The 13,259-nt window shown below is 36.3% G+C and overlaps 1 protein-coding gene across 1 annotated transcript in view; it reads left to right on the top strand.

Annotated features, from left to right (window-relative positions):
- wwc3 (WWC family member 3) overlaps positions 1–13,259 on the top strand; it is a 51,180-nt gene that overhangs the window by 13,892 nt on the left and 24,029 nt on the right. Inside the window, exons 2-5 of the mRNA XM_089001498.1 lie at positions 7,257–7,366; positions 8,276–8,479; positions 9,672–9,748; positions 11,319–11,398. Coding sequence (XP_088857624.1) covers positions 7,257–7,366; positions 8,276–8,479; positions 9,672–9,748; positions 11,319–11,398 — 471 coding nt within the window. The remainder of the gene's footprint in view (positions 1–7,256; positions 7,367–8,275; positions 8,480–9,671; positions 9,749–11,318; positions 11,399–13,259) is intronic.

The following is a 13,259-nucleotide window of genomic DNA, read 5'->3' as shown; positions in this document are numbered from 1 at the left end:
AGCCAGCCAACAGTCAGCCAGCCAGACAACTAATAGCTATCCAGCTAGCTAAGGGATAGCGAATATAAATAGTTAATAGATAGCCAACCAGCTAGCTAATGGATAGCTAATAAATAGCTAATAAACAGCTAATAGCCAGATGGCCAAGAGCTAGCCAGCCAACAGTCAGCCAGCCAGACAGCTAATTGCTATCCAGCTAGCTAATGGATAGGAAATAAATAGTTAATAGATAGCCAACCAGCTAGCTAATGGATAGCTAATAAATAGCTAATAAACAGCTAATAGCCAGATGGCCAACAGCTAGCCAGCCAACAGTCAGCCAGCCAGACAACTAATAGCTATCCAGCTAGCTAATGGATAGCGAATATAAATAGTTAATAGATAGCCAACCAGCTAGCTAATGGATAGCTAATAAATAGCTAATAAACAGCTAATAGCCAGATGGCCAACAGCTAGCCAGCCAACAGTCAGCCAGCCAGACAGCTAATTGCTATCCAGCTAGCTAATGGATAGCGAATATAAATAGTTAATAGATAAACAGATAGCCAGACAACTAATAGCTATCCAGCTAGCTAATGGATAGCTAATAAACAGCTAATAGCCAGATGGCCAACAGCTAGCCAGCCAACAGTCAGCCAGCCAGACAACTAATAGCTATCCAGCTAGCTAATGGATAGCGAATAAATAGTTAGCCAGATAATCATCCAGACAGCCAGAAAACCAGCCAGCTAGCAAATGGATAGCTGGCTAGCTATTAGCTAAAACCTTAGGAGCTCGCCGGGTGAGCAGGTGCTATATCGGGGTGGCTAATTTGTATCAAAATTAGTGGGAAATCTTGATTTTTTTTTTTTGTCTTTAGGAATAAAATAACTCTCAGAACAAAAACGGACAAAATTCGGTAATGTTTGAGACTTCCCAGCCTTCCGTTTCACATGCCTGTTCGCTGTCCTCACGCCACGAAAGGGGTAGCGTCGTCGTCTCCGGGCTAAAGGCAGTTGGCGTAGGATGGAAATATCCTCCGCAATGGATTATTCTTGAATTAGCAAATGTCTTTTGATGACCCAAAAAAAAATATATATATATATATATATATATATATATATATATTTTTTTTCCGGGAAGGTGCGAGAGTGTCATCACGCAGCTGGACATGCTTGTCAGTCTATCCTCAGCTAATTTCAGAAAATTCTTATCCGGCACGCCAATGTGCAGAATGTGGACATGGAATGCTACGCTCGCACCACTTCATTTTAAACTGTTGCTGTATTGTCATTCAAAGACACCCCGCTTTAAAAAAAAAAAAAAGAAAGAAATAATACATTTCATTTATAAGCGCCTTTCAAAACTCTCAACGACACTTTACAGTTACAGGATAAGTTTTTCTGTGGGTTAGCAGCGGCAGCCACACGCGCCAGCGTTCACTAAACCCGGAAGCAACTCAAATAGATATAAAGTTAGCTAGCTAGCTAATAATAATAATACATTTCATTTATAAGCGCCTTTCAAAACTCTCAACGACACTTTACAGTTACAGGATAAGTTTTTCTGTGGGTGAGCAGCGGCAGTCACACGCGCCAGCGTTCACTAAACCCGGAAGCAACTCAAATAGATAGAAAGTTAGCTAGCTAGCTAATAATAATAATACATTTCATTTATAAGCGCCTTTCAAAACTCTCAACGACACTTTACAGTTACAGGATAAGTTTTTTTGTGGGTGAGCAGCGGCAGTCACACGCGCCAGCGTTCACTAAACCCGGAAGCAACTCAAATAGATAGAAAGTTAGCTAGCTAGCTAATAATAATAATACATTTCATTTATAAGCGCCTTTCAAAACTCTCAACGACACTTTACAGTTACAGGATAAGTTTTTTTGTGGGTGAGCAGCGGCAGTCACACGCGCCAGCGTTCACTAAACCCGGAAGCAACTCAAATAGATAGAAAGTTAGCTAGCTAGCTAATAATAATAATACATTTCATTTATAAGCGCCTTTCAAAACTCTCAACGACACTTTACAGTTACAGGATAAGTTTTTCTGTGGGTGAGCAGCGGCAGTCACACGCGCCAGCGTTCACTAAACCCGGAAGCAACTCAAATAGATATAAAGTTAGCTAGCTAGCTAATAATAATAATACATTTCATTTATAAGCGCCTTTCAAAACTCTCAACGACACTTTACAGTTACAGGATAAGTTTTTCTGTGGGTGAGCAGCGGCAGTCACACGCGCCAGCGTTCACTAAACCCGGAAGCAACTCAAATAGATAGAAAGTTAGCTAGCTAGCTAATAATAATAATACATTTCATTTCTAAGCGCCTTTCAAAACTCTCAACGACACTTCACAGTTACAGGATAAGTTTTTCTGTGGGTGAGCAGCGGCAGTCACACGCGCCAGCGTTCACTCAACCCGGAAGCAACTCAAATAGATATAAAGTTAGCTAGCTAGCTAATAATAATAATACATTTCATTTATAAGCGCCTTTCAAAACTCTCAACGACACTTTACAGTTACAGGATAAGTTTTTCTGTGGGTGAGCAGCGGCAGTCACACGCGCCAGCGTTCACTAAACCCGGAAGCAACTCAAATAGATATAAAGTTAGCTAGCTAGCTAATAATAATAATACATTTCATTTATAAGCGCCTTTCAAACCTCTCAAGGACACTCAACAGTCAATTGCTTGAGGAAATATGAATTGTTTTCTACATATTAAAATACAAAATATACAATTATGTTCAAACTTCTTTAGCTACAGTATGCTTCAGCTGTTGTTGGGGCGCTATATAAAGAAAAAAGTTAATGCATACGATATTTTTTTCCGGATTAATGAATTTCCATTTGACAGGATTTCTTGTATAGACAGTCAGAAGTCTTATCTTATATCTCTTTTATACACGCTTTTCAAAACTCTCAAGGTCACTTTTCAGTCAATGGATACGTTTTTCTGTGGGTGAGCAGCGGCAGTCACACGCGCCAGCGTTCACTAAACCCGGAAGCAACTCAAATAGATATAAAGTTAGCTAGCTCGCTAATAATAATAATACATTTAATTTATAAACGCCTTTCAAAACTCTCAACGACACTTTACAGTTACAGGATAAGTTTTTCTGTGGGTGAGCAGCGGCAGTCACACGCGCCAGCGTTCACTAAACCCGGAAGCAACTAAAATAGATATAAAGTTAGCTAGCTCGCTAATAATAATAATACATTTAATTTATAAACGCCTTTCAAAACTCTCAACGACACTTTACAGTTACAGGATAAGTTTTTCTGTGGGTGAGCAGCGGCAGCCACACGCGCCAGCGTTCACTAAACCCGGAAGCAACTCAAATAGATATAAAGTTAGCTAGCTAGCTAATAATAATAATACATTTCATTCATAAGCGCCTTTCAAAACTCTCAACGACACTTTACAGTTACAGGATAAGTTCTTTTGTGGGTGAGCAGCGGCAGCCACATAATGGATCGCTATAATAAATATGACGACTATAAGGTAGTTGTGTCACGATGACCACTCTTTTTTGCTACGTCTGCGTGTGCGTGAATTTGGCAGAATGACCACGCGGTCACAAGACTGCCGAACAAAGCAAACATTCACATGTGGCGCGATTACAATCTGCGAGCTGACATGCCCCCCAACCACCACCACCACCACCACCACTACCCCACCCCTCAAGACAGTGACGTTGAACAACAACAACCAGAGAATGCAATTTCTGTGACGATTGCATGAGAACGCCAAAGAGCTTGAAATGCCGGGGAGAAAGGGGGGGGGGGGTGTGGCTTCGGATATTTCGTTTTAATAAAGAAAATTAGGCAATACAGTGATACCTTGGCTTACGAATTTAATTGGTTCCCAGACAGTGTGTAAGGTGAAAAGTGTGTATCCCAAAAATTAATTTCCCATAGGAAACCATTAAAATGAGAATAATCCGTTCCCTGGTCCCCATAAAACATAATTTTCTACTTTCTTACTTCTAAAACTACACAACACATACCATATTTTATGTATAATAAATGCGGTATGGTATTATGATGAAATAAATAAACTGTACTGTATAATAAAGTCGTTTTATTTATCTTTGTGATGGCCGTTGATGGCTTGATAGAATGGAGTGGCCGGTTCCATCAGCATTAAACACTTGATGAGGAACATAACCTTCTTCTTTTACCATCTTGAGGAATAATCCCTTGTTGGTGTTTTCTCTGCGATAATTTTATCTAGTTCCTCATCAATTGTGTTCTGTTTAGCTGGGTTGATAGCTTTTTGCATCAAGTCTACAGATGGCTTATGCGGGTTGTTTGTGGAGCCTGATTGATGGCATATTTTAACCTTGCGGTCTACACTCTGCCTTTGAACTATCAAAGTTGATACTCTTTCACTGTCGTCTGCCTGGCCCTTTAATGCACGTGTGGCTGCCGCTGCTCACCCACAAAAAAAAAAAATATCCTGTGACTGTAAAGTGACCTTGAGAGTTTTGAAAGTCGCTTGTAAATGAAATGTATTATTATTATTATAAAATGTTTTGAAATGAGCTCGGTTGGTTGCGATATGCTTGAACCTGTCAAAGAACGACAGGAGGAAAGGGTTGAACGTTTCCAAAATGTCTTCATTTAGGAATTTGACTGCCAAGTGTGGAATTGTGAGAATGTGCGGGTTCGAGGAAAATCCTTCCCCGGGGATGTTCTCAACCAACTGAACAGTTTCAACTTGGAATGAGAAAGATTGATAGATTATGTATTTTTTTTTTTTTTTTTTTTTTTTTTGGATTAGCCTTTATTAGCCTCGCAGTGGAGAAATTTACATTTCACAACAGCAAAGTGATGAAAATCCGAGAAAAGGAAAGGAAAAAGTAGAAAATAAAATATGTGAGCTGCTGTCAAGGCAGCCATTCTTCGCGGTGCCATTTTGAAGTCAAAACAACAAAAAAGTAAAATAACGTGACATAACACAAAAGACACACAGTCATTCAATTTTAAACACTTTCTGCACCCTCTTTATTGTATGAAGCATTTCTAAATGAAAGAGCAGAGGATCGAAGCGTCCTTTTCACCAATGGATCAGGGACATCATGGTGATATGTGCACGTTTGCTACAAGCTAAATGTTGAAATCAAACACGAAGCTGTAGCATCCGTTGAGGAAATGAGATTGTTTCACATCTCCTGTTCCACGTAAATCCGCTTCAATTCCAAGCCGCGACAGAGCGCCGATGCGTATGTGGAACAATCTCGTTTTAGCTGAGCGAATGAAAAAAATGACAAATCTTGATTGTGATGTTTTATTCTGATTCACGTTCATATGTACTCGTCCCGGGCTAATACATCTCCTGTTCCACGTAAATCCGCTTCAATTCCTAGCCGCGACAGAGCGCCGATGTGTATGTGGAACAATCTAGTTTTAGCTTGAGCGAATGAAAAAAATGAAAAATCTTGATTATTGCTTGATTATGTTTTATTCTGATTCACGTTCGTACGTACTCGGCCCGGGCCAACACATCTGCTGTTCCACGTAAATCCGCTTCAATTCCAAGCCGCGACAAAATGGCACAAGCGCCTCAGGGCTGTTCAGCAATGACAGTCAAATGGTACCGATTAATTTTTGCACATTTTAACCGTATCAGAGACAACGGTAACAACAGAAAAAAATATTATTATTATTAATATTATTATTATTATATTATTATTATTTATAATTAACATTTATTATTATTCTTATAAAAATAGGGATGTCATAAAGTTGACGTGGATATACCGAACAACGCAAAAGTGTTTCACAAGGCACCATATCTGTGCTAGCGTGTGTGTGTGTGTGCGTGTGTGTGTGTGTGTGTGTGTGTGCTCATGACTTGAGTATGTTTACCTTTGGCAAACACTTGAAATGAGGTGTTTGTCGTCGTCGGTATGTGTGCGCTTTGACCTGTCAATCACGTGGCTGACACGCTATGAATTAGCACCTTGTCATTTCCTGGTGTTGAAGTCATTCTTGGAAACTTTCGGTCAACACGTAAAAAAAAAAATCAACAAAAAAAAAAAAAACACTACGAACAAGTCTAGTTGCCTTGAATCCAAAAGTTACATTTTCATAATCCGCCAGTGAAGTTCCTAAACTTACTTCAACATAGACACTTGACAACAACATCCTGTAAGGTAGCGGCAAAGCAATATTTTTATTATACATGTCTGTGATCGCTGTTAGGTTAAAATATTACAGGCTAATGTTAGCATTAACCGTTAGTTTTATATTTTAACGATTATAAACATTTGAGTAACATACAATGCATAAAGTTAACTTACCGATGCAATCTTCAAGTCAAGTAAAGATACTAGCTATGTAGCTCGCTATTAGGTATCTAGCTAGCTAGCTGGCTATTTATTAGCTATATAGCTAGCTTTTTGAGTCACGAAACATTAACTATCTAGCTAGCTAGTTATCTATGCTATCTAGCTAGCTAGCTATCTGTTCGCTATGTAGCCATCTATTAGCTAGCTAGCTGGCTATCTATTAGCTATCTAGCTAGCTATTTGAGTCAGGACAAACATCTAGCTCGCTAGTTATCTATGCTATCCAGCTAGCTAGCTATTCTCTATCTCGCCATCCATTAGCTAGATAGCTACCTATCTTTGTGAGTTGTTCCTGGTTGAGTGAACACTGGCGCGTGTAGCTGCCGCTGCTCACCCACAAAAAACTTATCCTGTGACTGTAAAGTGACCTTGAGAGTTTTGAAAGCCGCTTATAAATGAAATGCATTATTATTATTATTATTATTATTATTATTATTATTATTACAACCCAAAGTGACCAAAGAAAACACAAAAACAGCAAAATCCATTTAGCGTCTTTTAGTTAGCTAGCAATCTATTAGCGATCTATTATATACAGTATATACCTAGCTAGCTATCTCGATAGCTATCCATTAGCTAGCTAGCTTTCTTTGTATTTGAGTTATTTCCGGGCTGGGAGAACGCTGGCACGTGTGGGTGCCGCCGCTCACCCACAGAAAAAGTTATCTTGTGACTGTATTATGATTATGATGATTATTATTATAAATGTAATTAAATATTTACCTTATTGCGCAATGTTGTAACCTAACAATTGGATGACCAAAAAAGCTACTCACTGATAATTTATTCCGAACAATTGATCTAATACAGAATTCTGAAATTGTATGTACCGGATTTTTTTTTAATTGTCACAAAATAGAAATATGAACATCTGTATTAATCAATCGATCGATTTGTTTCAATGCTGACGTTCAGGATCACCAAGCCGCTGACCTTTGCAGACTGTGTCGGAGATGAGCTTCCCCTGGGATGGGAGGAAGTGTACGACCAGCAAGTCGGGGTTTACTACATCGACCACATTAACAGTGAGTACCTTTCACCGGTCGCAGTCAATCTCGTTTAGCGCCGGCGATCGTTCTAGACAATATCGATTTTTAGTCAAACTAATTTCATATTTTTGTCATTGTTCATTTGAAACAATGGCTTGTTTTGGAATCGTAGAACATTCTGCATTCGATTCATTCGTTGTAGCCAATGGTGGGCCGTCCGTGCATGTCACTCGTAGGCCTTCAGTAGTGCTATGTCTGAATCAATCCACTAGAGGGTGCCGTTGGCCAGGAAATGACTTGTGACTTGAAGAAACTTAAAGGACAACCGACATCATTTTTTTGCTTCCTAACTGACATCAGAAAAACGTTTTATAGCATCTAAAATACCCAAAACATTGCAGGCTGATATTTTTAGTCAAATGCAAAACGAATAACCAAAATAAAAATGACTTAGTGTCCCAAAACTGCCACAAAATGAGGTCAGAACTGGGGAGATTCAGAAAGTCCCGCCCCCTTGTTCGTGACGTCACGCCAGGATACTCCTTCACAAACTGCCTTGCTCCAGAATCAAAACAATGGCTTCAGAGAGTTCGGATTCGGAGACGATGCTTTCCAGTTATGAATATGATTCAAATAGTTCTGAAGAGGAAAGCATAAATGTTTGCAATCGATTAAAGAAGTCCTTTCGTATCAATTCGAGCCGTCTGGACTCCGATGTAGCGCCCAGAAAATGCACAAGATGGCGCACACGTTTCGTTGGAAATTACTTACTTATTTTTGCCCTAAGTATCATTGTCTGGTATCGGCATACATACTTTACGATAACCCGGTATCGACTCAACATGACACCTGGTATCGGTACATTCACCGCCATTTTCTCCCACTCTGTATCAACAAGTTTTACCGATGACTGTACTCGCCGGATGCTCTCTGCCGCCCCTTCAGAGACCACCCAGATCGAGAACCCGCGCACCCAATGGCGCCAGGAGCAGGAGCGTATGTTGAAGGAATACCTGGTGGTGGCGCAAGAGGCCCTCCAAGCCAAAAAAGAGATGTACCTGGTCAAGCAGCAGCGACTGGAGCTGGCCCAGCGCGAAATGTTGCTCTTCCACGAACTCTCCGAAGACAGCCGCTCTGTCGCAAGCAGCGGTAAGACCCCCAGACGGCGTGGTCCAACAACCCCCTTTGTTGGATTTCAGTGCCTTTTTCAATTGTGAAAACTTCTCTTACTACATCCGGAGGTGACCAAAGTAAGGTTAAAATATTGGCTAAAGAAAATAGATGGTTTGAAAGAGCAGTAAAAGAAGCTATTTTGATAAATCAATCAATTTGGATCGTGCTTACAACGGACTTCTTAGATCGTTACCACTTAGGCTTAGTCATGCTGATGAGGTGATACCAGGGCGAATGAGGCAATCAGGGCCAGTCATAGGACATAATCAGTCAGGACAAAAGAAGTAATCAGATTAGCTTCCGGGAATAGTACTCTACTCCCCCCCAACCTTAGAGCAGGGATCTATCGAAGCAGAGGTTTGGCACCGCCACCTCTTGACATTAGGGATATATATATCTATATACAGGTAACATCCGACTTACGACCGAGTTCCGTTCCGACCAAACGGTCGTAAGTCAAAATGGTCGTAAATCGAAATCCATTCAAAATGTTGAAGAGAGACTCGGAGGCTAAATGACTCGCAAACTCCCGCCCTATTGTGCCATCACACGGTCGATTGCTGTGCGAGAGTGAGGTGCGAGGCCAAAAATTGACATACACGTTGTCGGCCTGCTAGCGCCTTGCGGTGCGAGGCGTAGAATTGAAATTTTAAAAATAGGGTCTGGTGGTCGTAAGCGTGAATGGTCGTAAGTCGAGCGGGTCGTAAGTCGGATGTTACCTGTATATATAGGGCTAAGAGCTACCAGCAACCATTGTCGTTAGCTGATTAAGCTTCTCGGATGAGGAGCGAAATGTCCGACACCTTCATAGAAGTACAGATGACGGCTAAAGAAACGTTTTTAGCAATCCCTCCGGAAGTGAAAATTTTTACGGCTCTTTGAAAAAAAAAACTTAAATTAAAGTAAAGTAAATTAAACTACATTAAATTAAATTCAGTTAAATTCAATTCAATATATATATATATAAAATATATATATATAACAAATATACATATTTATTAAAAAAATAAATATAAATATTTATAAAAATAATAAATAAATAAATCTAATTAAATTAAATTAAATTAAATTAGTTAATCTTCCTGTTAAATAAATTAAAATAAACCTCAGATTGCAGAGCCGCCACTCAAAAAAAAAAAAAAAAAAAACCTCTTTTGTGTGTTCACAGCGCTCTCCGGCTCATCCTCAGGCACGAAATACGACCCAGACCAAATCAAAGTGGAAGTGGCTTGTAGACGAGAGCGGGTGAGTCATTATCACGGGAGAACAATGGCCTCCCGTCGCGGCTTGGAAGGGTGGCGGGATAGCCCCGGGCAGCCAGCCGGGGTGTTGCCCACTGACAGGATACTGTGGCTCTAAGGCCCGGGGGGGGGGGGGGGATGAGCTCACCATCAAAGGGTCAGAGAAAGGGGAGTCGGATCATATTTTCGATTCTGGTTGACTCTGGTGTCACCTATTCGCACCGTAGTTCATGTTCTGTACAACTCTGATGTTGATTTGAATCTATAAAATGTGAATGGAGCATATTTATGATAGATTTAATGCTCCATAAAAGTCTAAAATACCATATTTACTGTACTTATTATACAACTCTATTTTTAGGTACTATACAGCTCCGATATTGGATAATTACACCACATTTAATATTCTAGACAACTTTAATGTTGAATAATGTATGGGAAAAAACGTTCCAATTGTGTGTGTATATGTGTATATATATATATATATAATTTTTTTTTAACAAACTGAAATCAAAACAGTTATTTATGTATTTATTTAGTTATTAATTTATTTGTTTGTCTAAATGTATTTGTGTATTTATATTTGTGTAGTTATTTATATTTGTGTATTTATTTAGTTGTTTGTAGTTGTTCATTTAGTAATTTATTTATATTGGTGTATTTATTTAGTTATTTTTTTAATGTTTATTTATTTATTTGTTTGTTAGTTTTTTTCATTTAATTATTTATTTAGTTATTTTTTTTATTTTTGTGTATTTGGTTATTTATTTATCAATGTATTTATTTTGTTATTTAGATGTATGTATTTAGTTGTTTATTTGCATTTGTTTATTTATTTATATATTTATTTGTTAGTTTGTTTATTTATTTATGTAGTTATATTTGTATGTATTTATTTATGTAGTTATTTATGTTTATGTCTTTAGTTATCTATTTATTTATTTATGTGTTTATTAATTTGTTAGTTTTTTTTTCATTTAATTATTTAGTTATTTTTTATTTTGCCGTGTTTATTTGGTTATTTATTCATCAATGTATTTATTTGGTTATTTAGATTTCTGTATTTATTTAATTTTTTATCTGTTTATTTATTTATTTGTCAGTTTGTTTATTTAGTTATTTATGTAGTTATATTTATGTAGTTATATTTATGTATTTATTTATGTAGTTATTTATGTTTATGTATTTAGTCATGTATCTATGTTTATGTATGTATTTATTTTATTTGTTTATTTGTTTATTCATGTATTTGTTAGTTTGTTTATCTAGTTATTTATTTAGTTATTTATTCCTAGATTTATTTATAGATTTATTTATAAATATTATTATGTTATTTATTTATATGTACTAAGTTATTTATTTGTGTTTGTATATTTATGTTTATTTATATATTTATGTATTTGTTTGTTTGTTTTTAAGAGAATGGTGTCGTACTTTATTTTTTTATTTTTTAATGGTGCACAGACGCGACAGTGTCTGGGATGTTGATGACTATGTACTTTGAGACAAGAAGAAGCCTAATGTTCGACCCCTCCCCAAAAAAAACCCCGGTCCTTGTCTTGTGGTCTTGGCAGCTTTCCCGACTGAAGCACGAGTTGGCCCAGGTGAGGCAGGAGCTGCAGTACAAGGAAATGGGCGTGGAGACACTACAGGAGTGAGTGTGACCGCCACCCTTCCTCGTCAACACCCTTCTTCCCCACCACCCTTTTTCCCCTTCACTCTCTCCTGCATTATTTCTGACTCATTCTATACACAGCTTCCTTCATTTTCAAGCATGTAAATGGGTGTTGTTTGGAAAGCCTGTTAAGGTCTAGTAAGGAGAGTGGACAAGCATGTTTTTGGGTGGCGCTAAAGTGGACTTCAAGCACCCACAAAATGCTAATTTTTTCATGCTTTTTATTTTCTTTAAAAAGCCAAGAAAGTCTTATCACCATACAGCACTTGGTTGAAACATAACAAGTATCGAAATCACCCTTTTCACTCCAAAAAATGGTTTGAACCACCCAGTACAGTACCTCCCCGCTTTTCTTAACTGAGATAATAATAATAATAATAATAATAATAATAATGATTATTATAATTCTATAATAATTGTAATAATGATAATCATAATAATAATAACATGAATAAGATTAATAATAGTAATAATATTTCTACTACTACTACTACTACAACTACTACTACTAATAATGATGATAATCATAATAATAATAATAACATTAATAAGATTAATAATAATAATAATAAAAATAAGGATTATTATAATTCTATAATAATTGTAATAATGATAATCATAATAATAACATGAATAAGATTAATAATAGTAATAATATTTCTACTACTACTACTACTACTACTACTAATAATAATAACATTAATAAGATAATAATAATAATAATAAGGATTATTATAATTCTATAATAATTGTAATAATGATAATCATAATAATAATAACATGAATAAGATTAATAATAGTAATAATATTTCTACTACTACTACTACTACTAATAATGATGATCATAATAATAATAATAATAACATTAATAAGATTAATAATAATAATAATAATGATTATTATAATTCTATAATAATTGTAATAATGATAATCATAATAATAACATGAATAAGATTAATAATAGTAATAATATTTCTACTACTACTACTAATAATAATAATAATACCATTAATAAGATTAATAATAATATTTCCATGAATAATAGTAATAATAATGATATTAATAATAATCATAATACCACTACTACTACTACTACTACTACTACTACTACTACTACTACTACTACTACTACTACTACTAATAATAATAATAAAAATACAGTAAAGTCTTGTTATATCGATAGTACTGCTTATTACGATACTATTTCTATGAACGCAAGGAGAAAATTTACATGCCGCAGGATCGGCTATATCGATAGTCCCGGTTATATCGATATTTTTTCCGACTCCAGAGAATATCGATATAACGAGACTTTACTGTAGTAATAATATTTCTACTACTACTACTACTCATAATAATAATGATAATCATAATAATAATAACATTAATAAGATTAATAATAATAATAATAATATTTCTATGAATAATAGTAATAATAATGATATTAATAAGAATCATAATACCACTACTACTACTAATAATAATAATAAATAATAAATAAAAATATTACAATTATTAAACATATTAGACATAATAAACACATTAAACATATTAAACATCTTAAAATTATTAATAATCATATTAATAGTAATACATTTCATTTATAAGCGCCTTTCAAAACTCTCAAGCTCACTTTACAGTTAGTACAGGATAAGTTTTTCTGTGGCTGAGCAGCGGCAGCCACACGCGCCAGAGTTCACCCGACCCAGAATAACTCAAAAAGATAGATAGCTAGATAGCTAATATGTTTCCTGACTGAGTTAGCACACAGTAGAGTTGCGTAGCCTTACTTCAAGAAGTTTCTGTCAATTTTTTTTCATTTCTACTACTCAATATCAAC

Source organism: Hippocampus bargibanti, linkage group LG07 (genome assembly GCF_051943395.1).
Source record: "Hippocampus bargibanti isolate YZ-2025 linkage group LG07, ASM5194339v1, whole genome shotgun sequence".
Classification (NCBI taxonomy): domain Eukaryota; kingdom Metazoa; phylum Chordata; class Actinopteri; order Syngnathiformes; family Syngnathidae; genus Hippocampus; species Hippocampus bargibanti.
The sequence above is the reverse complement of the archived record's forward strand: the minus strand, read 5'-3'. Positions and strand labels throughout refer to the sequence as shown.